A 26142-nucleotide genomic window follows, 5' to 3' on the forward strand; every position below is an offset into this window, starting at 1 on the left:
AAATCACCATCTTTGAAGTCCAGGTGTCTGTGGGTGCCAGGATCAACAGTGCAGGTGCCTCACAAAAGAAATGAGCAACACTATTGCTGCCTCTGTAGTGTAGCCTGAATGTGAAGGTGGTGTCCACCCCAGACACCAGTATACCACTGGTCCATGATCCCAGAGCCAGCTGGCCACACACCCTCCAAGTCATGATGCTGGGGTAATGCAAAGGGTTGCAGATAGCCACATACCAATCATAGGACATCACTGCCAGAAAGGCACACTGTGCAGACCCAAAAATAAAGAAGAGTAGAAGCTGAGCTGCACAATGTGTGAATGAAATGACTTTCTTCCTGGAAAGCAGGTGCACTAGCGATGTTGGTAAAGAAACAGAGGTCAGCCAAAGATAAATTGCAAAGGAAAAAATACATGGCTGTGTGAAGTAGGGAGTCAACCTGAACAAGGGACATGAGAAGCAGATTTCCAAGCACAGTGACCAAATAGACAACAAGGAATAAGATGAATAGCAGCTGCTGAGTGTGTGGATTGTCAGAGTCCAGAAGGAAAAATTCTGTCACCTATGTCTGATTTGTCTCTCATGGTTTGTCTCCTTTTTCAGTGTGAAGTCACTGCACATTAAACATAAGTGTGTATAACTTATAAAATTATATAATTCAGAGTTGGAGGGCTTAGGAAATGCCCCTAATCACTACCAACCATTTTAAGAATCCCACTTATAAGGTCTTTACAAGTTGATCATGCTGCTTTCATTGAAACATTTTTAATTCTGCAAAGTTTAATACTTTATAATATGGTACATTAATTTTTAGTACATTTATCTGGCAAGTGAAGAGTAGATAAAAAATTATCTTCTTTATTCTTAATATCACATATCTAATAATAAAAAGGTAGATTTAATCCATGTAAAAGTCATGCCATTTAATTTCACTTTATTATTAACTAAAACCTTTAAGTCTTAAGCTGCTCTCCCTATCTCATGATCATGTACATCTTTTCAAGTATTTGGACATACAACTGTTTCTATTGTCTCTTTCTCAAAAGGGTATCAGTAAGGTATAAGAAATCGAAAAGAGTCAAAATACCCTGTAGAACTGACTTTACCTGTTTTAAAGGAGCTGCAAAACCAAGAGTTAACACGGATAATGTGCCACAATCTCTTTGGAAATTCTATCCTCACCATCAGCTGGAACTCCCAAATATCAATCTTAACTGTCAGTGAACTCCAAAATAGCAGACACATCACCAGGACATAATTTTCATTTCCATTTTAAGCCACCAGCATGGCTAGTTTCCTGTGTTCAGACTGGACAGCACTAACCTTCCACCTCCTGCCCATCATCTCTCCCTCCCTCGTGGCATCTCCCAGAGAGTACAAACTCCTCTGAAAATTGTGTCTATGTCCTTTTTATTTTGTGTACTTTATTAGACATAGCTTGAGGCCAACAACTTTCAGTTAGGAGGGAACAAACTATAGTCATGTTTTATCTCCAGTACCAGTGTTCTCTGAAACATCGCAGATACAAGCAAATATTGGTTTAGTGAATGAATGCATTGGACCAAGTGAGTCTGTCTGATCTAAAACTTGTTTAAATCAAACTAATATAGAATTGCTTCTAATGGGACATATAGCCTACTGTTAAACAGCTGATATAAAAATGAGTTTTGAGAACACAAACTTCTATTTTAAGATAGGTACTTTGGAAGTACCATCCATCTAGTGGAAGGTACTACCTGGTTAGGTCTTAAAGTCTCCAGCTAATGGTTCAACTCAGGTCCTTTAGAATTACCTCCTTTGCCACAGTTCACACCCTTCCCAGAGTAGAAATTAATGCAGTAGTATCAACCACGTGTCTAGACACTCAGAGAAAATTAAATGGTAAGCAAATAATATTTCTCAGTTTTGATAAAAAAGATAGAGAAGATAAAACTAAACACTTGTCGCAAAGTTCTAAGTGAGGTTTACATCAGTGGTTAACTGGATGAAAGGGCAGCTACAGGATGGTGCTGATTCCTATGCCTTTGACCCAGTCCCCACTCTCACCTAGTTCCAACGCACATAAATATAGATGCAGACAAGTACACACATTCACAAACATGTAGTATATCCTAGATACATACAAGTACTTACAGCATGATGTACTCACCACCATTAGAGCTCTTAACACATTATGTTGAAATTGTTTTCTTTCTCTGTTGCTGTAAGACATTCAAGAGCAGCAACCACATCTGACTCATCTTTATTCATAGAAAATAAGGTAAATTATGGCACAGAATAAATGTACAGCTCATGCTTTTGAGCTGACTTGACCTGAGCTAAAGTAGCAGGAGACAGGTGAGTGAGTCAGAAATGAGTGTGACTTGTGACATGTCTAATAGTAGGAACGCTCACTGACCCTTGGAGTGCAATATTGGAAGGTTACATCCATGACTTCTCCCAGCCTGTTTTTTAGGCATGTTATTCTCTCATGAAAATCTGGAGGAGAAAATGCTCCCCCAGGAGACCTCAGGGTTAGAAACTTCCTGTAAAAACTCATGTCTGCTGTCAACATTTCATGTTATTCTGTCCTTTTTCCAGATTTCACATCAACTTGGAAGTTCATTTCTCTAAAAATGACATGTATTACCTGATGTAGAAAAGGATGACAGGGTCACAAAGCCATTCACTGTCTAATTTGACATTTGTTTTAGTAAGAACATACTGAAGAAATCTATAGGAACCAAGAGAATATATCAAATTTCTTTTCTGATTCCAGTATCTTTCTTCCTCAAAATCACCTATTCCTTCCCCTACACACCCACTTACTGTCTTCCCAGAGGCATAAGAATACCACCAGAGAATCAATAATGACTCCACAGAAGCTCTGCTTATGTCTCCATTAGGTGAGGACCGTGATTCTTCTTCACGGGGAATTCAATATTGTAATTGTGGTTTGATAAGGTAGATCCACTGTGGAAAAAAACCTTGGCTAGATCTCTTACAGAAGAATTATATTGTTTGGACAAAATTAGTTAAGTTTTAAAAAATCAAATCTGTAAATAGATTGAAACCAGTTCACTCTCAGTATATACCAAGTTACCCCCTTTGTTCAACTCGTGCTTTCTCATTCTCTTCCTTTAATAATCTTATCAATATCTTTCTCTTATGGTGGAGAAAAAAGTTCAAACTAGCATGTCAAAATCAGTAAAGACATCTCACTATTGAGAAAGAAACTTCTGCAGGTGTACTGGCTACAGAATGGGAGTAGCAGCATCTTAATGTAAATGCAAAGGATTCAATAAAATCAAGGACAAGACAGAAGAGAAATCCCCACATCTCCCATGTTCAGAGGTCCTATCATCGACTTCAGGGCACACTGTGCAACAATAGTTTCATTTAAATGAGGCAAACGGAGGAATACATGAGCAGTCTCTGGAGCAGTTAAAGTGCTCGGGAGAATTCTAAATCATTAGGGTAGATCCTGAGTTGCATTTTTTTATTAGAAGGTTTTCAAATGGTTGTGAGGACAGAAAGTAGCATAAAATTAGCAGTTATATCTCTGTTTGTGGGAGAATTGTTGATGCAAAATTCCCAACTAAAATAAGAACTAAATCCAAAAGTTTATTTAAAAATAATACAACATGATCAAATATGATTTTTTTTCTGGATGCAAATATGTTTCAACCTCAGAAACTCAACAAAGAAATTTATAAATTATTACATTGAAAAATAAACTTAGATAATCTCAGCAATGTAGGAAAAACATGTATTAAAGAAAAACATGTATTTATTTTTTAATCTTTATAAATCAAAAATAAGATAAAGATTTTGTAAAACCTGGTTGATTATGAAAAAACCCAACACAGCTCATATTTAATAGAGAAATTTTTAGTGCAGACAAAATTGCTGCTATCACCATTGATGTTTAGCATAGTACTGAAAGTCAAAAAGAACAAAAGATATAAGATATAAGAAATGGAAGGGGAGAAATAAAACTGTACTATTTGTTAATCACATAATTACCAATCTAGAAAAGACAAAAATAAATTTCAATGAACAAACCATTAGAAGTAATAAAGATGTGCAAGTTTCTTGTACCAGAGTTCAAACAAACAAACAAAAACAATTAAAACCATTTTCTCTACCTGTCTACAAGCAATAACTGATTGGAAAATGTAATTTTAAAAACAAGGCACAACTGCACATTAGCAACAAATATTAAAAAGTATATAGAAATGAATCAAGAATATACAAGATCTCCATGGGGGTAAAAAAAAATAGCTCTAGTAAAGTAGAAGATAATTTGAAAATATGGAGAGATAGTTCATGTCTTAGATTAGATGGATTTAATATTATAAACATACCATATCTCCCCAAATTGATATATAAATTTAGAGTAATGCCAATAAGTTCCAGCTGGGTTTTTTTTAATAACCCAAGATATTTACTCTTACATTTAGAGAAATAACAATCCACAATTGGTCAGAATATTGAAAGAGGTGATATAGAAATGCCCTACCAGTTATTAAGACATATTGCGAAGTCAGGTGGTACTGGTGAAAAAAAGGACTAATAAACAAATGGAGCAGAATTGAGAGGCATAGAAAAACCAGTAGTGGGATTCAGCTAGTACACACCAGTTTGGCAGAACCAATACCTAATTATTTGTTGAGTTCGGTGAACTGGCTGTTAAAATGACACTTGTAATCAGGGTTCTCTCTAAGGTGGGCACTCGGCAGCCATCCAATGTGGAAATCACAAATTTACATTTCTTACTCCTTTTAAACATTCATCCCCACAACAGCGTATTCTAAACACCCGTAGTAATGTACATTCTGTCCACAGGTAAAAAAAAAAAAATGATGGAACTATGCTTGTAATATTTATTTATTCATTTCATAAAACTCATTATACCTTTGATGAAATACATTTTAATGTACTCACTTTTGTTATTTCAGTAAAAAAACATATAACATAAAGAGAAAAAATGCCAAACAACCAATCAAGAAACAATATGGAGCCTGACGAGGCAGTGGCGCAGCGGATAGAGCATTGGACTGGAATGCAGAGGACCCAGGTTTGAAACCTTGGGGTCACCGGCTTGAGCTCAGGGTCGTTGGCTTTAGTGTGAGATGATAGACCTGATCCATGGTCACTGGCTTGAGCACAAAGATCGCTGGCTTGAAGCCCAAGGTCGCTGGCTTGAGCAGGGAGTCACTCACTCTGCTGTAGCTTCCCAATCAAGGCACATATGAGGAAGCAATCAATGAACAACAGAGATGCCACAACAAAGACTTAATGCTTCTTATCTCTCTCCTTCCTGTCTGTCTGCCCTTCTCTCTGTCTCTGTTTCTCTCACAAAAATAAAAGTATTATGTGTAATAAAATAAAAATGAGATTTTTTTTACCTGATTAACAAAATGAAGAGTGCAACACCTGCTATTAGTTACACCTTTACTAGTAAGAGTGTAACTAAACAGGAACTTTTGTGAAATTCTGAAGGGAATGTAAATTAATGCAACTGACAATATCTATTGACATTTTAAAGTAATATACCATTAGACCCAGCAATTAAGCCTCAGGAAATTTACTCTTCAATCACATTTGACAAGGACAGAAAAATATATGTGTAAAGATATTTACTGTGGCACTGTTTTAACGTCTATAGATTGAAAATAACCCAAATGTTCATTAATATGTATATGGTTAAATAAATCATGGCATATTTATACCACAGAGCATGATCCATTTATTTTTAATGAGTTAGGTTTATATATGTATGAAAACAAAACTAAACTACAAGTAATGTGTAAGCCAAACCATAAAACCAATAAAACAACATAATTCGAGTTAATAGCAATTCCTTAATGTCATAGATTAGTGTTTTGCTGAATGTAAACTGACTCATGAAATATGCTTGGGGGAGTAACAGCTTCAGGGCATTTTTTAAATCCTACATCCCTGTTCTAACCATATGATAATTTGATTTTTCTATCATTTTTCTCTTACATCATTTAGCCTTCAGATGATATGAATGCATCACTTAGATATAAAACTAATCTTTAAATTCATTTCATTTGCTTGGGAGAACTATAGGGGTTTCATTTTCATGTGGCCAAACCTAAGACTCAATTTAATAGTTTAAGAAACGAATAGTTTAAGACACAGTAAGATACAAAATGGTCTTTTGACTGTGAGCTATCACCACAAAAGTTTTATCACCAGTAAAAATATACAACTTTAATAAACAGCATACTCAAAGCTTCTGTTGTCATGTTGATATTAGTAAGGTGACCAACTTTTTTACAATGAAAAGGAGGTAAAAAATAATTGAGAAAAACAATATCATAAATAAAAGAAACATTTTATTCATTGCAATAATAATACATTATAATATGATAAATGCATAATAAAAACATTTGTAATATTTTATATTGTAATTATGCTTACATGTCTATTGATTTTTAATAATAATTGTAAGAAAAAATACTCATTTAGGTAATATCTAAATGAGTACTTTTCTATTGAATGAATATTTTTTGTCAATGTATCATCTTGTAACAATATATTGAAAATATCTGAACAAAAAATATCCTTCAGATTGAATTTTACAGCAAGTGCTGTAGCTAGAGTATCAACATGCAATCTTGATTTCTCACTTGTCCAAAAATCATTAGCAATTGAAAAAACTCTTTCAACTGCTGCATTAGTTCCAGAGCAGCACAATGTAAATTGAACAAGAATAAATTCAACAGTGAACAAGTGTATTAAAAAGCTGTGGTACATAGATATAATGGAATACTATGGGGCCATAAAAATGAAGAAAATATTACATTTTGCAACAATATGGATGTACTGGTGTAAAGCCAGTAGCCATGGCCACCATCACAGCAGCCCAGCCCATGCAGGTTCTCATTGGATTCAGACAGTCGGTAAAGAAACAACGGAGCCAAAAACTGATGGGCTGTCATCTTTCATTCTAGCTTGCACCCGGTGGGCAAGTAAAAATACAGACTGGGCTCCAAAACCTACTCACATTCAGTGCTCACAAAGCTACTGACTTATCTGAGTTTCCTAGAATCAAAGGTTTCTAGCTCACCAGACTTATTCACCTCTGTTCCCCATCTCCTTCCTTCTCCCCGCACAAACTCTGTACTAGCTGGCTCCTTACTCAACACTCCGCCATCTTGGCTGCTTCTCCTGGCCACATGGCCTCTTTCTGCTCTCCTCTCTGCTCTCTCCCCTAATGATAATCTAAGGAACCAAGAGAGCAAGCTCTCGTTCTGCCCCTATTTTATAGTGTAGATTCAAAACCTTTAATCCAATATACAAAATAGGGAAGTCTCTAATACAAAGTCACTTCTCTGAGGCATGATTGGATTGTACCACCCCACATCAAAAAGGGTGGGAAAGGCTTGATCCCAAAACCAAGCCCCAGGCTACAAGGATTCTGCCTGCCTTTAGCCCACAGAGACAAACATTAATATCACCTGGGCAATGGCTTCCACATGGGAAGCGCCATTTTTAACAAAGTGAGCATAATATATTTTATCTGCCCAACAACTGGAAACTATTATGTTGAGTGAAATAAGCCAAGCAGAGAAAGAAAAATATCATATGACCTCACTCATTTGAGGAATCCAAGGAACAATGTGAACTGAGGAATGGAATTAAACCTGAAGGGAAGGGGGAAGGGAGCTCTTGGGAGGGAGTAAGGGAGATGTTGAGGGGAATACAGGGGAGAGGGGATGCTTTTGGGGAGACACTATAATCTATGTAAACACAATAAATAAATAAATTTTTAAAAAAGAATAAATAATTTTTCACATGTGTTGGGCAGATAAAATGTATTATGCTCACTTTGTTAAAGATGGTGCTGCCCACGTGAGGCCGTCACCCAGGTGATATTAATGTGTGTTGGGGATCATTGTAACCTGGGGCTTGGTTTTGGGATTAAGCCTTTCCCACCCTTTTTGATGTGGGGTGGTACAATCCAATCATGCCTCAGAGAAGTGACTTTGTATTAGAGACTTCCCTATTTTGTATATTGGATTAAAGGTTTGGATTTCTACACTATAAAATAGGGGCAGAACAGGAGTTTGAGCGCTTGGCTCCTGAGATTAACATTACAGGAGAGAGCAGAGCAGAGAGCAGAAGGAGGCCACGTGGAGTAGGCCAGGAGAAGCAGCCAAGATGGCGGAGTGCTGAGTGAGAAGAGAGTTGGTGCAGAGTTTGTACAGGGAGAAGGAAGGAGATGGGGAACTGAGGAGAATAAGGCTGGTAAACTAGAAACCTTTGATTCTAGGAAACTCGGATAAATCAGTGGCTTTGTGAGCACTGAATGTGAGTGGGTTTTGGAACCCAGTCTGTGTTTTTACTTGCCCGCCGGGTGCAAGCTAGGATTAAAGACTATGGCCCATCAGTTTTTGGCTCCGTTGTTTCTTTACATACTGTCCGAATCCAATGCGGACCTGCATGGACCTCGCTGCTTTGATAGTGGCCCTGGCTTCTGGCTTTACAACATGGAATATGTTCATTTTTGAAATGGCTGAATATTTCCAGCCATCTTTTATCAATTTCGACGTGTTCACTTTCCCATTGTATTAATTTTTCAGAATTTAAATATACATTCAGTCTTCTAATTTCTTCAAAGAGACAATTGTCTATTTTGATGTCTGGCATTTCTTTAGATAAAAACTCAAGACAAGATTCAATATCTGTCCAATATACTTGCAATGAAGTAAAATAACACCATTCAAAACTGTTATTTCCCATGATGTTTGTTTCAGACCATTCTTCAATATATTGAAAACGTGTCTGGTAAAAATTCTGCACTTCTTTGATAAATTTTTCTGTTATGCTCAGATCTGATTCCTTTAAGTCTGACAATTTCCTTTTTATAATTAAAGGAAGAATTTTTTCTTCAAAACAAGATTTACATTGAAGGATAAAGTCATTCAAAATAAGACTAACTGCCATAGCTGAAATGTGTTCACCTTCAATCTTTTGAATCGTTTTGTGAAAAATAGATGCTTGATTATGTGAAAAATACATTAACATATCAGATATTTTATTATTGAAAATGATTCCAGGATTTTAGGACATTTGTCTAAACTTAAAAAATATGAACAGAGAGGCTCAAGTAATTGTAAAACATGCTCTATAACAGGTGTTAGAGCAAGTCATCTAACTTTGGACTATCCTAAATTTTTTTTGTATTCAACATTTGCTTCTTCACAAAATTGTTTTAACATAGCAACACGAATGGTAAAACGACTAAAATGCAAATAAATTGTAGTTATTATTACTTCTACATCAATTGGCTTGGCACATGATGCTGTGTTGATTGCATTTGACAAAATATGTACATTGAAACCTATTCCTAGTAGTTTCTTTTGGAGTAATTCCTATAATATTACATATACATTATTCACCCTTTGCATCTTTGTCCACCAAAATTTGTATTTGTATTCTCAGCCATTAGTGCAACAACTTTGGATTTCAAATTGTTTCCATTTATTACTCTGTATAGATGGTTTCACAAAATTTCAGAAGTTTTACCCTCAGTGGATTCTAAATTTAAATTTTTTACTTGAGTGTCCTTGGTAACATTAAAATATCTTACTATTACTGAATACAATTTAATTTCATTATGATTTGATGCATCAGATAAAATTGTTACAAATCCTACAGTTTCCAAGTCCTCTGTAAGTATTTTGTCACAGTAACTTTTAAATACCGATATCAAAATAGCCTTTCATTTTGTCCTGGCACATGAAAATTTTGCACTGTGAAACTTTTTCAATAGTTTAGTTGTAAAATCCATACTACAAAAACTTTGTGAATTATTGTATAAAGTGCAAATGTTTCCTCCATTGCAGCCAGTTTTTCATCTTCAGAATAATTTGAAGTTTTAAAGTAACTTGTTACTTTACAACTGGAAGCTGTTGCATCTAATGATTGCTTATGTTTATTGGTGGTCAAGTATTTCGTTATTGCTGCTCTGCCCCCAACTGCAATACAAAATTCTCCGCTGAAAATATTGCAGGAGCCCTGGCCAGTGGCTCAGCGGTAGAGCATCGGCCTAGCGTGCGGAGGACCCGGGTTTGATTCCCGGCCAGGGCACACAGGAGAAGCGCCCATTTGCTTCTCCACCCCTCCGCCGCGCTTTCCTCTCTGCCTCTCTCTTCCCCTCCCGCAGCCGAGGCTCCATTGGAGCAAAGATGGCCCGGGCGCTGGGGATGGCTCTGTGGCCTCTGCCCCAGGCGCTAGAGTGGCTCTGGTTGCAACATGGCGACGCCCAGGATGGGCAGAGCATCGCCCCCTGGTGGGCAGAGCGTCGCCCCTGGTGGGCGTGCCGGGTGGATCCCGGTCGGGCGCATGCGGGAGTCTGTCTGTCTCTCCCTGTTTCCAGCTTCAGAAAAATGAAAAAGAAAAAAAAAAAAAAAAAAAAAGAAAATATTGCAGGAAACAATGGTATCTTTCTTTGACATGAGGAATGGAAATTCCTTTTTCAATTATCATTGAAATGCCATTTTCTCTTTTTTGATTTTTCCATCTCTTAAATAAAATTTTAAATTAAAAATAAAATATAGAGCTACACAAACGATGCAAGCACATTGGGAACTGAAAACATTACATCATGGTACGTGAATTTTCTGGAAGCTAAATTAACAACACTAAATATCAAACAAAACCACTAATTTGGAGTGATATTAGGGTATATTTATCACTTTCTAATTAAAAAAGTCTGTTTTCTGCAACTATTTAATCAAAGTGCATTATTAATAGATATGATTTGAGGTTAGATTTCAACTTTAAAACTCAAATTTTGGGAAAATACTTGTAAATAAAATTATATGTATTTGGAAGTTATTAAATAGATAATGAATTAATAAAACATGAATTGTGCTTACCTGTCTTTGATTGAATATTCACTGAGAATAAAATAATCGTGAGTCTACAATGTCATATGTGCCGTGTCATGTTTCAGTAAGAAGTACACAAAGCCATTTGCATGCTCGGTATATCACATGCTCTCTCAAGGTCTTCTATGCAGAGTGCATGTGTCTCATAATCGCGTCTTGCTGCACTGTACTGATCCTTGATGAATCATCATGTCAAATACAAACATGGCACATTAGACACAATGGATAGTCTCTGCATAGATCAAATACGGATATTTACAGATTATTCTTCCAATATCAAAAAGGAGGACATATAGGAGGACACTTTTTGAGGGAGGACGAAAATTACAAAAGGACTGTCCTCCCTAAAGGAGGACAGTTGGTCACCTTAATATTAGGAAAGTACTAACAAATTAAAGCCCACCCTTTAAGGTGATCACATGGCACCAAAACAACCATAAACCGAAAAGAAAGTGCAAGCCCTTCAATCATGTCTCATTACTCAAATAGAAAGTTGGCATCCAGATAATCCAATATCTGCTCATTGTCCTTTCTATTCAATCACATACAAATGAAAACACAAGTCTGATAACTTAAAAACCTTTGAGAATATATCTGCTGATGCCATTTGAATGACATTCCTGTGAGGATTGAAAGAGGAGTGAGCATGATTTGAAGGCATTCATCTGTGATCCAAATATAACACTAAGAGCCCTCGGTATCTCAGAGGATGGAAAGATAATGAGGTTGAGGGTTCTTAAAGCTCCAGAGAATGCCTTATTTATATCACTCTCAGGACTCCACCTTTAAATATTTCCATGAAGGAAAATTCTCTGTTCAGAACTGGGACCTTGGAGAATTGGAGTTTATACCTTTTTTCCCCCTTCTTTTCCAAGTGAGAGGAGGGGAAGCAGAGACACAGACTTCTGCATGTGCCCCAACTGAGATCCACTGGGCAACCCTTGTCTAGGGTGGATGATCTGCCCATCTGGAGCCATGCTCACAACCGAGCTATTTTTAGCACCTGAGGTGATACACCAGGGTGAAGCATTTGAACCAACAACCATGGCTCTGGGAGGGGAATAGAGAAAGATAGAGAGAAAGAGGAGGGGGAGAGGTGGAGACGCAGATGGTCATGTGTCCTGTGTGCCCTGACCAGGGAATTGAACCAAGGACATTCACATGCTGGGCCAATGCTCTACCACTAAGCCAAACAGCCAGGGCTGGAGTTTGTACCTTGAATCAAATGAGGCAGGAAGGCTTGGGATGCAGTCACACTCATAGGCTGACTTTGGTGCAGGCCTTGGGAGGCACTTCGCAGAGCCAATCAAAAGCTGGCGCTGTTTATCAAGAGTGGAACTGCAGGCTACAAAAATCAATCCCTCCCACACTTGACCTGGATTCCTAAACCAATGACTCCTCAGTCCTATTTCTGCCTGGTCTCTGTCTGTCAAAGTGGAAGAGCCACTACTGAGCCTTGATCTGCAGAATTTTGTGGTGTTAGTTGAGGGGTTGGGGGGTGGGGTGGGCATTGTGCTGGGAAAGAAGGACTTGGTCATTTATCCTCTTACACATCAACTTTTTCTTGGCTAGACTCAAAGACAAGAGTTCTATTCCCATTCTTCTTCTTTATAAACCCAACTCCAAAACTCTCTCCAGACTTTCTTCTTCAGAGATGAAGTTGTTTCCAGAGAGATCACAGAGGCTGCACCCTCCCACATCACTTTCCTCTTGGCTGTTGAAAATCTACTCTGCCTGTTTCTCCCTCCCGTTCCCTCTCCTGTCAGCCCTTTAGTTTTTATTTGTTCCCCTGTTTCCCACTGAACAGGCAGAGAACCTGAAGGAAACAAGAAATTTTGCTTTGAGGAACCCTATCAAGAGCCTCTTGATCTGGAGCATGCTCTGGGCCTTGGAGATGTGAAGGAGTCAGGACTACATGGTACACTGTTCAAGGAATGCTGGCATGGTAGCTACTAATCTCTTTGGTGAGTATGAGTAGATGGAGGAGAGTGGGTACAATTACAATCAGCACCATCCATCTAGTCCAAAGAAGATACTGACACCCACTGTTGGAGCCATCACACCTAACCCCCCCATATTCCAATATCCTCCTCATACAAGCCAGGCATGGAGAGTTCCCATACGGCCCAGCCTTGGTTGGTATCCAATTTGCTCAGTAGCCATTTACCTACTCTGTAACTCCCTTATGGTGACATATTTGGTGACCATGAGGGCTCATACATAAGAATATAAAACACTATGTGAGTATATCTGTGATGTGTGGATGTGTATGTGTTTATGTGAGATATAGTTTGTGGAGCTGACTGAATAGGTATATGTAATATGTGCTGTGTGTGTATAATGATCCACATGTATGTAGTTGGTGCATCACAGTCTCTATGAGGTAATTTCGGGAAAGGCCATATTAGTTACAAAGTTGTTGGGGCCTTAGAGGGATAAAAGGCTCATTAACCACCTTTTGGTCTGGGAGATACAGTCAGACTTACATATCTCTTCCTGTGTCCCTCTTCCTTCAGCTTCTCTCCACATCCTGGATCCTGTTCTCTATGTTCAACTTCCCCTTCCTGCTTTCTTCTAACTTCTATTTCCTTTATTCTCTTTTAACCACTCTCAACTTTTTCTTTCTCTTCTTCTGTCCACATTAGAGAAAGAGATATCATTGTTGAATTAATTAGTAAAGTTAAAATTATATGAAATCTTTAGGGTGTGAAAGAATAATTATTCTCAGCCTTTCCGGGAATGTAAATGATGCAACAGTTTACCTTTTTACCTCCTTTTTCACTAATTTATTACTCTCCTTTCCTTTTTGAGATTAAATCATATTCTTACCCATTCCACATATACACACATGAGTACATAAATGTGCAAATACTACTTCTAAGAGATAGACAACTGTTCTTTATATTTACTATACAATTTGTTCCTGAATTCTAGGTCTTGTGTGTGTGTTAGAGAAAGAAACAAAACACACACACACACACCACTTATATATAAATCATATCCATGCATGTTATTTTGCAACCCTCTTTTGTAACTCAACAGTATGCTAGACATCTTTCTATGGAAAATATAGATCTACTTACCTTTTAATGGCTTAAGGTTATTGCATCATAATAGCAGCCATTTCTTTAATGCAGTTGCTAAATGTTGTATGGACTATTTTTCATTAAGTTCTTTACATCTGTCCTATGAAGTCATGATGTTATGTTCAGATTATGTCAGGAAATTGAGGCATAATGAAAGTAAATAAATTGTCTAGGATCAGAGTCAAGAAACTGGGGAACAAGAATCCAACCTATGTCTGTGACTCAGACATCTCCACTTTTATTCCTTTCTCTCTACTGTGTGATTATATTATTAAGAAAACTGCAACTTATTCAACATATCACCTGTTGGACTATAGGTTGCTCTTTTCTAGAAACAATTCTATATGTATATATCCTTTAAAACAAAGCTATTATTTCCAAAATATAAAAACCTAAAAAGAGCATTGTTCAGAAAAAAAATATTAGTTCAATTTGTAATTTTAAGTATATTTTCAGGTTGCCTTCCAGAGAAATTTTATAAATGAATATGCCTACATTTTTCATATTTGTTCGCTTTGCTCTAAAAAATATAGTGATTTCAATCTTTTGCTAATCTAATGTGAGAAAAATAATACCTTATTTTATTTTATATTTCTCTGATTCCAAGTAACAATGAACATTCTTTACATGGGCAGTTTTTAAGCATTTGTGTGTACCTCTTTTGTAAACTGCCCATTTAACATCCTTGTTTCCATTATTTCCATTTTATTTTTGATTTGTAAAAGCATTTTGATATGGTAAATAATTTTCCTATTTCTTTTCATATTATAAATGTATGTGTTCTTTATTTAACCATTTATTTTAATTTTTTATAATAAACTATACCAAGCTTAAGTTAATGGTTATGGTTTCTATGGTATCTTTAGGAGGTCCTTTCCCATGTAAATACAGCAGAAAATATTCACCTACTTTTTCCCCTACTTATATTATGGTATCTTTTCATTTTGTTTTGTTTTACCTTGAGATATTTAATCCATCTGGATTTGTGAGGAGAATGAGATTGCTTTGTGTCCCAACAGATAGCCATATACCCTAACATCATTTAAAAATAATGCACATTTCCCGCAGCGGTTCTCAACCTGTGGGTAGCGACCCCAGCGGGGTCGCCTAAAGCCATCGGAAAATACATAATGCATATCAGGTATTTACATTCCGAATCATAACTGTAGCAAAATTACAGTTATGAAGTAGCCACCAAAATTATTTTTTGGTTTGGGGTCACCGCAACATGAGGAACTGTATTGCGGGGTCACGGCATTAGAAAGGTTGAGAACCACTGCTTGAATTATATGACATCTTTATCATCAATTCTCTAATATACTTGAGTTTAATTCTAAATTTCTGCTTTATGCCATTGAGCTGTGGATTTTTTTTTCTTGTTTTTTTCAGAGCTGTGGATTTTTGTAGCTGGCTATTGTTCAGTGTCTGAAAATGATTGTTTCAGATTTTGTTTTATATTTGCTCCCAGCAAGAGGGCTAATACTATACCAGTTACTTTATCAAGGCTGAAAGTAAAAGCAATTAAGTAATTTTAGTTTAGGGCATCCTCAATTAAATGCTGTTAAGAATTTCCTATTTTTCTATTGCAGCAATATATGACCTTTTAAAGAACAACTTTAAAGAACCAAAACATTAGAAAAGAAGAAAAATAACTCATCCATAAATTCAGTACCCAGAGTCAACCATTCTCAACATTTTGGAAATTTTTACTTTCAGTCTTTCCTGTGCACTTTTAAAATACATAATAGCATTGGTCCCTAAGGCATTAGCAAAAATACTTTTGATAAATACTAATGAAAGGTAGTTGTTTTTTTATTATTATTAATGATATTAATTATTATCTGTAGGATACAGAGGAAACAGTAGTACTCAGGTATCACCTAGACAACAAGAGATGCAGAAAAGAAATGAAAATAACAGACATTACTGTGGGGATGACACTGATGAGAACAGGTAATTTATTCCCAGTGGAATTTCAGAAATAATTGTGGGAGAGGAAGTCATTCTTTGAATAACTATAGTCACTATTCTGTACAGTACATCTCTTGGATTTTTTTATGTTGCATAACTAAAGTTTAGTACTCGTTGAATAATGCCTTCCTGTTTTGTCCATCTCCAGAATCTAGAAACCACCACATCACTCCCTGCTTCTATGAGTTTAACCATTTTAGATTCCTCATGTAAGTGATATCATATAGTCCTTCTGTATCTGGCTTATTTCACTTAGCATAATGTCCTCCAGGATCCTGTCACAAATGCCAGGATTTCCTTCTCTTTAAAAGGTAATTAATATTTCATTGTATGTATATTCAACATTTTCTTTATCCATTTATTAGTAGTCTTAGCTATTGTGAATAATGCTGCAATAAATACAAGAACATAAATATCTCAAGACCTTGATTTCAGTTGCTTTGGTTGTATACCCAGAAGTAAAATTGTTGGATTATATGATAGCTCTATTTATAATTTTTTGAGGAACCTCCATACTATTTTGCATAGTGACTGCACCAATTTACATTCCTATCAACAATGTACAAGCATTCTCTTTTTTTCACATTCTTGTCAACACTTGGTATCTTCTGGGATATGTGTTTGTTTAATAATTGCCATTCTAACAGGGGTGAAGGTTAACTTCTTGTGGTTTTAATTTACATTTCCATAATGATTAGTGATGTTGAGCACCATTCCCTGCCCACCCCTCCACCTCCACCCCCACTCCCATGTATCTCTTGGTCATTTGTATATCTTCTCTAAAGAAATATTTAATCCACTCCTTTGTCCATTTTTAAATTGGATTATTAGCCATTGAGTTGTATGAGTTCCTTATATATTTCAGATATTAACTCTTTATCAGGTATATGGTTTGCAAATATTTTTCCAATTCTGTAGGTTGTTTTTTAATTTCATTTATTATTCTATTTGCTGTGCAGAAGCTCTTTAGTTTGATGTAGTCTCACTTGCCTATTTTTGCTTTTGTTGCTTGTGTTTTATGTGTTATAGCCAAGAAATCACTGCTAAGACTAACGTCCAGAAGTTTTCCTGTATATTGTCTTCTAGGAATTCTATTATTTCAGGTTTTATATTTGACTCTTTAATCCATATTGAGTTGATTTTTGTATACAGTTGAGATAAAAGTCCAACTTCATTCTTTTGCATGCAGATATCCAGTTTTTCCAAAACCTTTTTTTTTTTTTTCCTGAAGCTGGAAACCGGGAGAGACAGTCAGACAGACTCCCGCATGCACCCGACCGGGATCCACCCGGCACGCCCACCAGGGGCAACGCTCTGCCCACCAGGGGGCGATGCTCTGCCCCTCCGAGGCGTCACTCTGCCGCGACCAGAGCCACTCTAGCGCCTGGGGCAGAGGCCAAGGAGCCATCCCCAGCGCCCGGGCCATCCTTGCTCCAATGGAGCCTTGGCTGCAGGAGGGGAAGGAGAGACAGAGTGGAGAAGCAAATGAGCGCCTCTCCTATGTGCCCTGGCCAGGAATCAAACCCGGTTCCCCCGCACGCCAGACCGACGCTCTACCGCTGAGCCAACCGGCCAGGGCCCAAAACCACTTATTGAAGAGACTATTCTTTCCTTATTGTGTATTCTTAGCACCCTTCTGAAAAGATTAGCTGACCATTATGTGTGTGGCTTATTTTGGGGCAGTCTGTTATCTTTCATTGGTCTATGATTCTGGTTTAAGCCATAATTTTATTATATAATGTGATAAACATATTTTCTTGTGACTATTTTCTGCAACTTATAATATTTATTTAGAATGTACTCCTAGAATTAGATTTAGAAATTGGGATAACATTTGGGAATATTAGATAATATTAGGCCTAGGGGACTCAGGTACTACTAATACTAGTTTAGTCCTGGTCATTTTTTCCCTCAGAGTTCTACAAAAGAAACAAGAAAAATGAAAAACTAATACACCACTTTTGTATTAACTGAACTAGTCCCTAATGCCATTCAATAAATTACTTTGATAAGTCTGGGTTTGGATATCTAGTCCAGTCCAATATCCTTCAGGACCTCAACTTCCTTTACAGTTTAAACCCATATTGTACCATCATATTAGCTCTGGCTGGCAACATGGTACAAAAGAGATGAGGAGTGCACCAAGACACCAATCAAAAACAAGAGAGAATAGAGCTTCGGCCTAGCGTGCAGAGGACCCGGGTTCGATTCCCGGCTAGGGCACACAGGAGAAGCGCCCATTTGCTTCTCCACCCCTCTGCTGCACTTTCCTCTCTGTCTCTCTCTTCCCCACCTACAGCCAAGGCTCCATTGGAGCAAAGATGGCCCGGGCGCTGGGGATGGCTCTGTGGCCTCTGCCTCAGGCGCTAGAGTGGCTCTGGTCGCAACATGGCAACGGCCAGGATGGGCAGAGCATCGCCCCCTGGTGGGCAGAGCATCGCCCCATGGTGGGCGTGCCGGGTGGATCCCGGTCGGGCGCATGTGGGAGTCTGTCTGACTGTCTCTCCCTGTTTCCAGCTTCAGAAAAATGAAAAAAAAAAAAAAAACAAGAGAGAAAAACACCTATTTGTTGTTCCACTCACTTATGCATTCACTGATTAATTCATACATGTTGCCTGACCAGGGTTTAAACCTGAAACCTTGGCATATTGGATGATGCTTTAACCAACTGAGCTACCCAGCCAGGGCTGAAGTATTTTAACTTTTGTCTGGCATCTCCCTTAAATATTTTCCTCAGCTTATAGTTATCTTTTAATTTTGTCTATGATATTATCTCACTGAAATCCTTCAATTTATGTTTTAAATTCCACATATTTTCTTTCTTAATTTCACAAAAGACTTTTGTGTTTTTCAATCTGATCCTATACATATATCATAAAAATTTTAACTTATATTCTTGTTTTATTTTTAATATTTTACTCTTTTATCCAAATAGAATGGTTCTCCGTGTATGACATGCTAAGGCTTTATTTTTAAATCCACGTAAAATTTGTTGTTTTTTAAAGAGGTTAAATTAAATTTGATGCCTGAAAACTCATGTTTCTCAAGGACATGTTATAATTATATATGTAGTATTATTTTAACAGTTAGTACGTAGTTTTATGATTGTTAATTATCCTAACAGTATGCATAGTAATTCCTAAAAATATGTGTATAAACATTAAGTAAAAAAATTTTTTTTATTCAGTGAGAGGAGAGGAGGCAGAGAGACAGACTCCCACATGCACCCTGACTGAGATCCTCCCAACAAGCTTACTAGGGAGCGATGCCCTTCCCATCTTGGGCATTGTTCCATTGCTTACCAACTCAGCTCTTCTTAGCACCTGAGTATGAGGTCATGTAGCCATCCTCAGTGCTGTGCTAATTCTCTCCTATCAAGCCATGGCTGCATAAGGGAAAGAGAGAGAGAAAGAGAGAGAGAGAGAAGTGAGAAAGAGAAGAATTGATAAGCAGATGAGTGTTTCTCCTGTGTGCACTGACTGGAAATTGAACCATGAACATCCACATGCCAGGCTGATGTTCTACCACTGAGCAAGGGTCAGGGCCATAAAATTCTTATAAACTATAGTATCCTCACATGTAAACTAGTCAAGAAGGTTTTAACAAAGGTTTTAGTTATTTCTTAAAGAGTAGCACTGGCCCTCCTACACTGAGCCATGAAGAAGTAGAAAACCTAAATAGACCTATAGGTACAAAGGAAATAGAAACAACTATCAAAAACTTTCCCAAAAATAGAAGTCCAAGACCAGTTGGCTACCCTAGAGAATTCTACCAAACATCCAAAGAAGATTTGGTACCTATTCTTCTCAAAGTCTTTCAGAAAATAAGAGAAGAAGAAAAACTCCCTAATACAGCCTTGGCCAGTTGACTCAGCAGTAGAGCATTGGCATGGTGTGTGGAAGTCCCCAGTTCAATTCCCAGTTAGGGTACACAGGAGAAGTGCCCATCTGCTTCTCCACTCCTCTCCCTCTCCTTCCTCTCTATCTCTCTCTTCCCCTCTCACAGCCAAGGCTCCATGGGAGCAAAGGTGGCCCTGGTGCTGAGGACAACTCTCTGGCCTCTGTCTCGGGTGCCAGAATGGCTCCAGCTGCAATGGAGCAATGCTCCAGATGGGCAGAACATCGCCTCATGGTGGGTATGCTGGGTGGATCCCGGTTGGGCACATGTGGGAGTCTGTCTGACTGCTTCTAACTTCTGAAAAATACAAACAAACAGACAAACAAAAAGCTCCCTAATACATTTTATGAGGCCAATATAACCCTGGTACCAAAACTTAGCAAGGACAACATAAAAAAAGAAAACTACTGACCAATATTTTTAATGAATACAAATCAAAAATCTGAAACAAAATACTAGCAAGTCAAATACAACAACACATTAAAAAAAGAATACATCACAATCAAATGGGATTCATTCCAGGAGTACAAGGATGGTTCAACATACTGAAATTAATGTAATGCATCACATCAACAAAAAAAAGAACAGAAAACATATGATCCTATCAATAATGCAGAAAAAGCATTCAATACGATACAACATCCTTTTATGTTTAAAACATTCAATAGAATCAGAACAGAAGGAAAGTACGTCAACATATTAAAGGCCATATATGACAAATCATCAGCTAATATCATATTAAATGGTGAAAAAATGAAGGCTTTTACTCTAAAATCAGGAACAAGACAAGGCTGCCCACTCTCTCCACTCTTATTCAACATAGTTCTGCAAGATTTAGCCAGAGTGATCAGGCAAGAGAAAGAAATAGAAGGCATCCATATCAGGAAAAAGGAGAGAAAGGTATAACTTTCTGCAGATGGCATGATCCTGTATATATAAAACCCAAAGACTCCACCAAAAAACTATCAGAAACAATAAACCAATACAATAAAGTCAGAGGATACAAAATCAATATACAAAAGTCTATTGCTTTGCTATACTCCAACAATGAAAAATTGGGAAATGAACTCAAGAAAACAATTCTTTTTACAATTGCATCAAAAATATAAACTTAACAAAGGATATGAAACACCTATATACTGAAAACTACATAGCATTATTGAAAGAAATGGAAAAAAACTCAATGAAATGAAAAAATATTCCATGTTGATGGATTGGAAGAATCAACATAGTTAAAATGGTCATGATACCCAAAGCAATATACAAATTTAATACAATCCCTATCAAAATCCCAATGTCATTTTTTAAAGAAATAGAGCAAAAAAAATCACCAGTTTTGTATGGAACCATAAAAAAAACCTGAATAACCAAAACGATCCTGAGGAAAAAGAATGAAGCCAGAGGTATCACACTACCTGACTTCAGATTATACTGTAGAGCCACAATAATCAAAACAGCATGGTATTGGATGAAAAACAGACATAGAGTCCAATGGAGCAGAACCAGGAGCCCAGAAATAAAACACATATATGGACAAATCATCTTCAACAAAGGAACCAAAAACACACAATGGAGAAAAAAAAGCCTCTTCAATAAATGGTGCTGGGGAAACTGGAAAGCCACATGCAAAAATGAAACTTGACTACAGTTTGTCCCCCTACACAAAAATTAATTCAAAATGGATCGAAGACCTAAATATAAGATCTGACACCATATTAAACGGCATAAAACTGAGGACTTTCTACCTTAAATCAGGAACAAGACAGGGTTGTCCACTCTCTCCACTCTTATTTAACGTGGTGCTAGAAGTTCTGGCCAGAGCAATCAGACAAGACAGAGAAATAAAAGGCATCCATATCGGAAAAGAAGAAGTAAAGGTATCACTTTTTGCTGATGATATGATCCTATACATCGAAAACCCGAAGGACTCCACAAAAAGATTATTAGAAACAATAAACCAATACAGTAAGGTCGCAGGATACAAAATTAACATACAAAAGTCCATAGCCTTTCTATATGCCAACAATGAAATATTAGAAAACGAACTCAAAAAAATAATCCCCTTCACGATTGCAACAAAAAAAATAAAATACCTAGGAATAAACATAACAAAGAATGTAAAGGACCTATATAATGAAAATTACAAAGCATTGTTAAGGGAAATTGAAAAAGATACAATGAGATGGAAAAATATTCCTTGTTCTTGGATAGGAAGAATAAATATAATCAAAATGGCCATATTACCCAAAGCAATATACAAATTTAAAGCAATTCCCATCAAAATCCCTATGAGATTTTTTAAAGAAATGGAACAAAAAATCATCAGATTTATATGGAACTATAAAAAACCCCGAATAGCCAAAACAATCCTAAGGAAAAAGAATGAAGCTGGGGGCATTACAATACCTGACTTTAAACTATATTATAGGGCCACGATAATCAAAACAGCATGTATTGGCAGAAAAATAGACACTCAGACCAATGGAACAGAATAGAAAGCCCAGAAATAAAACCACATATATATGGTCAAATAATCTTTGATAAAGGGGCCAACAACATACAATGGAGAAAAGAAAGCCTCTTCAACAAATGGTGTTGGGAAAACTGGAAAGCCACATGCAAAAGAATGAAACTCGACTACAGCCTGTCCCTGTGTACTAAAATTAATTCAAAATGGATCAAAGACCTAAATATAAGACCTGAAACAATAAAGTACATTGAAGAAGACATAGGTACTAAAATCATGGACCTGGGTTTTAAAGAACATTTTATGAACTTGACTCCAATGGCAAGAGAAGTGAAGGCAAAGATAAATGAATGGGACTACATCAGAATAAAAAGTTTTTGCTCAGCAAGAGAAACTGATATAAAAATAAACAGACAGCCAACTAAATGGGAAATGATATTTTCAAACAACAGCTCAGATAAGGGCCTAATATCCAAAATTTACAAAGAACTCATAAAACTCAACAACAAACAAACAAACAATCCCATAAAAAAATGGGAAGAGGACATGAACAGACACTTCTCCCAGGAAGAGATACAAATGGCCAAAAGATATATGAAAAGATGCTCAGCTTCATTAGTTATTAGAGAAATGCAAATCAAAACTACAATGAGATACCACCTCACCCCTGTTAGATTAGCTATTATCAACAAGACGGGTAATAGCAAATGTTGGAGAGGCTGTGGAGAAAAAGGAACCCTCATTCACTGTTGGTGGGACTGTAAAGTAGTACAACCATTATGGAGGAAAGTATGGTGGTTCCTCAAAAAACTGCAAATAGAACTACCTTATGACCCAGCAATCCCTCTACTGGGTATATATCCCAAAACCTCAGAAACATTGATACGTGAAGACACATGTAGCCCCATGTTCATTGCAGCACTGTACACAGTGGCCAAGACATGGAAACAACCAAAAAGCCCTTCAATAGAAGACTGGATAAAGAAGATGTGGCACATATACACTATGGAATACTACTCAGCCATAAGAAATGATGACATCAGATCATTTACAGCAAAATGGTGGGATCTTGATAACATTATAAGGAGTGAAATAAGTAAATCAGAAAAAAACAAGAACTACATGATTCCATACATTGGTGGAACATAAAAATGAGACTAAGAGACATGGACAAGAGTGTGGTGGTTACCAAGGGTGGGGGGGGAGGGAGGACATGGGAGGGAGGGAGGGAGGGAGAGAGTTAGGGGGAGGGGGAGGGGCACAGAGAACTAGATAGAGGGTGGCGGAGGACAATCTGACTTTGGGCGAGGAGTATGCAACATAATTTAATGACAAAATAACCTAGACATGTTTTCTTTGAATATATGTACCCTGATTTATTAATGTCATCCCATTACCATTAATAAAAATTTATTTAAAAAAATAAAAAATAAAAAAAAATAAAAAAAAAAAGATCCCTGGCCGGTTGGCTCAGCGGTAGAGCGTCGGCCTAGCGTGCGGAGGACCCGGGTTCGATTCTGGCCAGGGCACACAGGAGAAGCGCCCATTTGCTTCTCCACCCCTCCGCCGCGCTTTCCTCTCTGTCTCTCTCCTCCCCTCCCGCAGCCAAGGCTCCATTGGAGCAAAGATGGCCCGGGCGCTGGGGATGGCTCTGTGGCCTCTGCCTCAGGCGCTAGAGTGGCTCTGGTCGCAACATGGCGACGCCCAGGATGGGCAGAGCATCGCCCCCTGGTGGGCAGAGCGTCGCCCCTGGTGGGCGTGCCGGGTGGATCCCGGTCGGGCGCATGCGGGAGTCTGTCTAACTGTCTCTCCCTGTTTCCAGCTTCAGAAAAATGAAAAAAAAAAAAAAAAAAAAAAAGATCTGACACAATAAATTCATAGAAGAAAACAGGTACTAAAGTTATGGACCTTTATCTTAGAGAAGATGTTATGAATTTGGCCCCAAAGTCAAGGGAAGTAAAGGCAAAAATAAATGAACAGGACTATATCAAATTGAAAAGCTTCTGCACAGCAGAAGAAACTGACAACAAAACAAATAGGCAATCAACTAAATGGGAGATGATATTTTCAAACAACAGCTGTGATAAGACGTTAATATCCAAAATATATAGAGAACTCACAAAGCTCAGCAACAAACAAGCAAATAATCCAATTTAAAAATGGGGAGAGGACCTGAACAGACATTTCTCCCAAGAGGACATACAAATGGCCAACAGATATATGAAAAGACGCTCATTTTCACTGGCTATTCAAGAAATGCAAATCAGAACTACCATGAGATACCACCTCATAATACCTATTAGGTTGGCTATTATCAACAAGACAGGTAATAACACAAGTTTTGGAGAGGTTGTGGAGAAAAAGGAACCCTCATTCACTGCTGGTGGGAATGCAAATTAATATAACATTATGGAAAAAAGTATGGTGGTTTCTCAAAAAACTAAGACTAGCACTACCATATGACCCAGCAATCTCTCTACTGGTTATCTACTCCAAAAACTCAAAAACATTGGTACATAAAGACACATGCACCCCCATGTTCATCACAGAATTATTCACAGTGTCCAAGACATGGAAACAACCAAAGTGTCCCTTGGATAAAGAAGATGCGGTGCATTTGTACAATGGAATACTACTCAGCCATGAGAAATGATGACATAGTGCAATTTATGATGACATGGATGGACCTTGAGAACATTACACTTAGTGTAATATGTAAATTCAGAAAAAGCTAAGAACTGTATGATTTCACACATAGATGATATATAAAACCAAGACTCATGGACATAGATAAAAGTGCAGAGGTTACCAGGGGGAGGGGGGCCATAGGGAGGGGAATGTTGGAGAGGGAGTGAGGGGGAGGATGTAAAGAGGGACAAATATAAGGTGACGAAGAATGATTTGCCTTTGGGTGATGGGTATACAATATAGTCAACAGTTCAAATGCTATAGAAATGTTTACCTGAAACCCATGTACTCTTATTGATCAATGTCATCCTGTTAAATTTAATTTTCTAAATAAAAATTTTAAAAAGAAGAAGGGAATGGAAATTGTCACAAACAATTCTTTGTATTTTAAGGATCTCATTTCAGACAGCTTCATAGTTCTTTATTCTTTACAGTGAAAGTCATATTTTTTAGTGGTTCTCTAAGAAATACAATAAACAGCTTTAACTTTTTCCAAGCTAGTTAGAGCTAATGTTACACCAATACTGGGTTGATAAGAATTTATTTCCATTAGCATGTTAAAGATGATTTTTCACTGTTTTCTGGGTTCTGTGGTTTCTAAAGAGAATAGTCGCAGACATTCAAATTATAATAAAGTCTATCTAAAAAAAGAGAGAGAAACTATAATCTTGTGTTATAAAAATAGTTGGACCTTCAGGGAGATGACCGCAACCTGAAAATGACCGTTGTTCAATTAGAGAGTGGTATCTGGTCTCAGTGGACCTTTGAAGACACATCGTCAGAAACTTCGTATTTACAAGAGGTATGAAAGGAAGGCTGGTCATGCTCCCTCTTATTTAGTGCATTTTTCATTTCCTGCACTTTCAATTGGCTGAAGGCTATATTTTGAGCATGTATACTGACAATACTTCCAGGTTAAAATTTTTATTTTGACTAGCTAGTTAAATATGACTTTTAAAAAGGGCAATCCCCTCAGAAACAATTCATGGCACATGTCCTACTGCCAATCTTAGAAAATATCATTCCTCCGTTCTGTTATATTTTACCCATTGTCCTCTCAATCTTGTAGCATTGAGTAAGTAGCTGTGGGACAAGTATGAAGAGATCTAAACTTGAAGATTAGCT

The 26142-nt window shown here is 37.3% G+C and overlaps 1 protein-coding gene across 1 annotated transcript in view; it reads right to left on the minus strand.

Moving 5' to 3' along the window:
* OR2D2 (olfactory receptor family 2 subfamily D member 2) overlaps positions 1-26142 on the minus strand; it is a 29622-nt gene that overhangs the window by 355 nt on the left and 3125 nt on the right. Inside the window, 2 exon segments of the mRNA XM_066252799.1 lie at positions 1-356; positions 358-566. Coding sequence (XP_066108896.1) covers positions 1-356; positions 358-566 — 565 coding nt within the window.

Source organism: Saccopteryx bilineata, chromosome 1 (assembly GCF_036850765.1).
Source record: "Saccopteryx bilineata isolate mSacBil1 chromosome 1, mSacBil1_pri_phased_curated, whole genome shotgun sequence".
NCBI lineage: Eukaryota > Metazoa > Chordata > Mammalia > Chiroptera > Emballonuridae > Saccopteryx > Saccopteryx bilineata.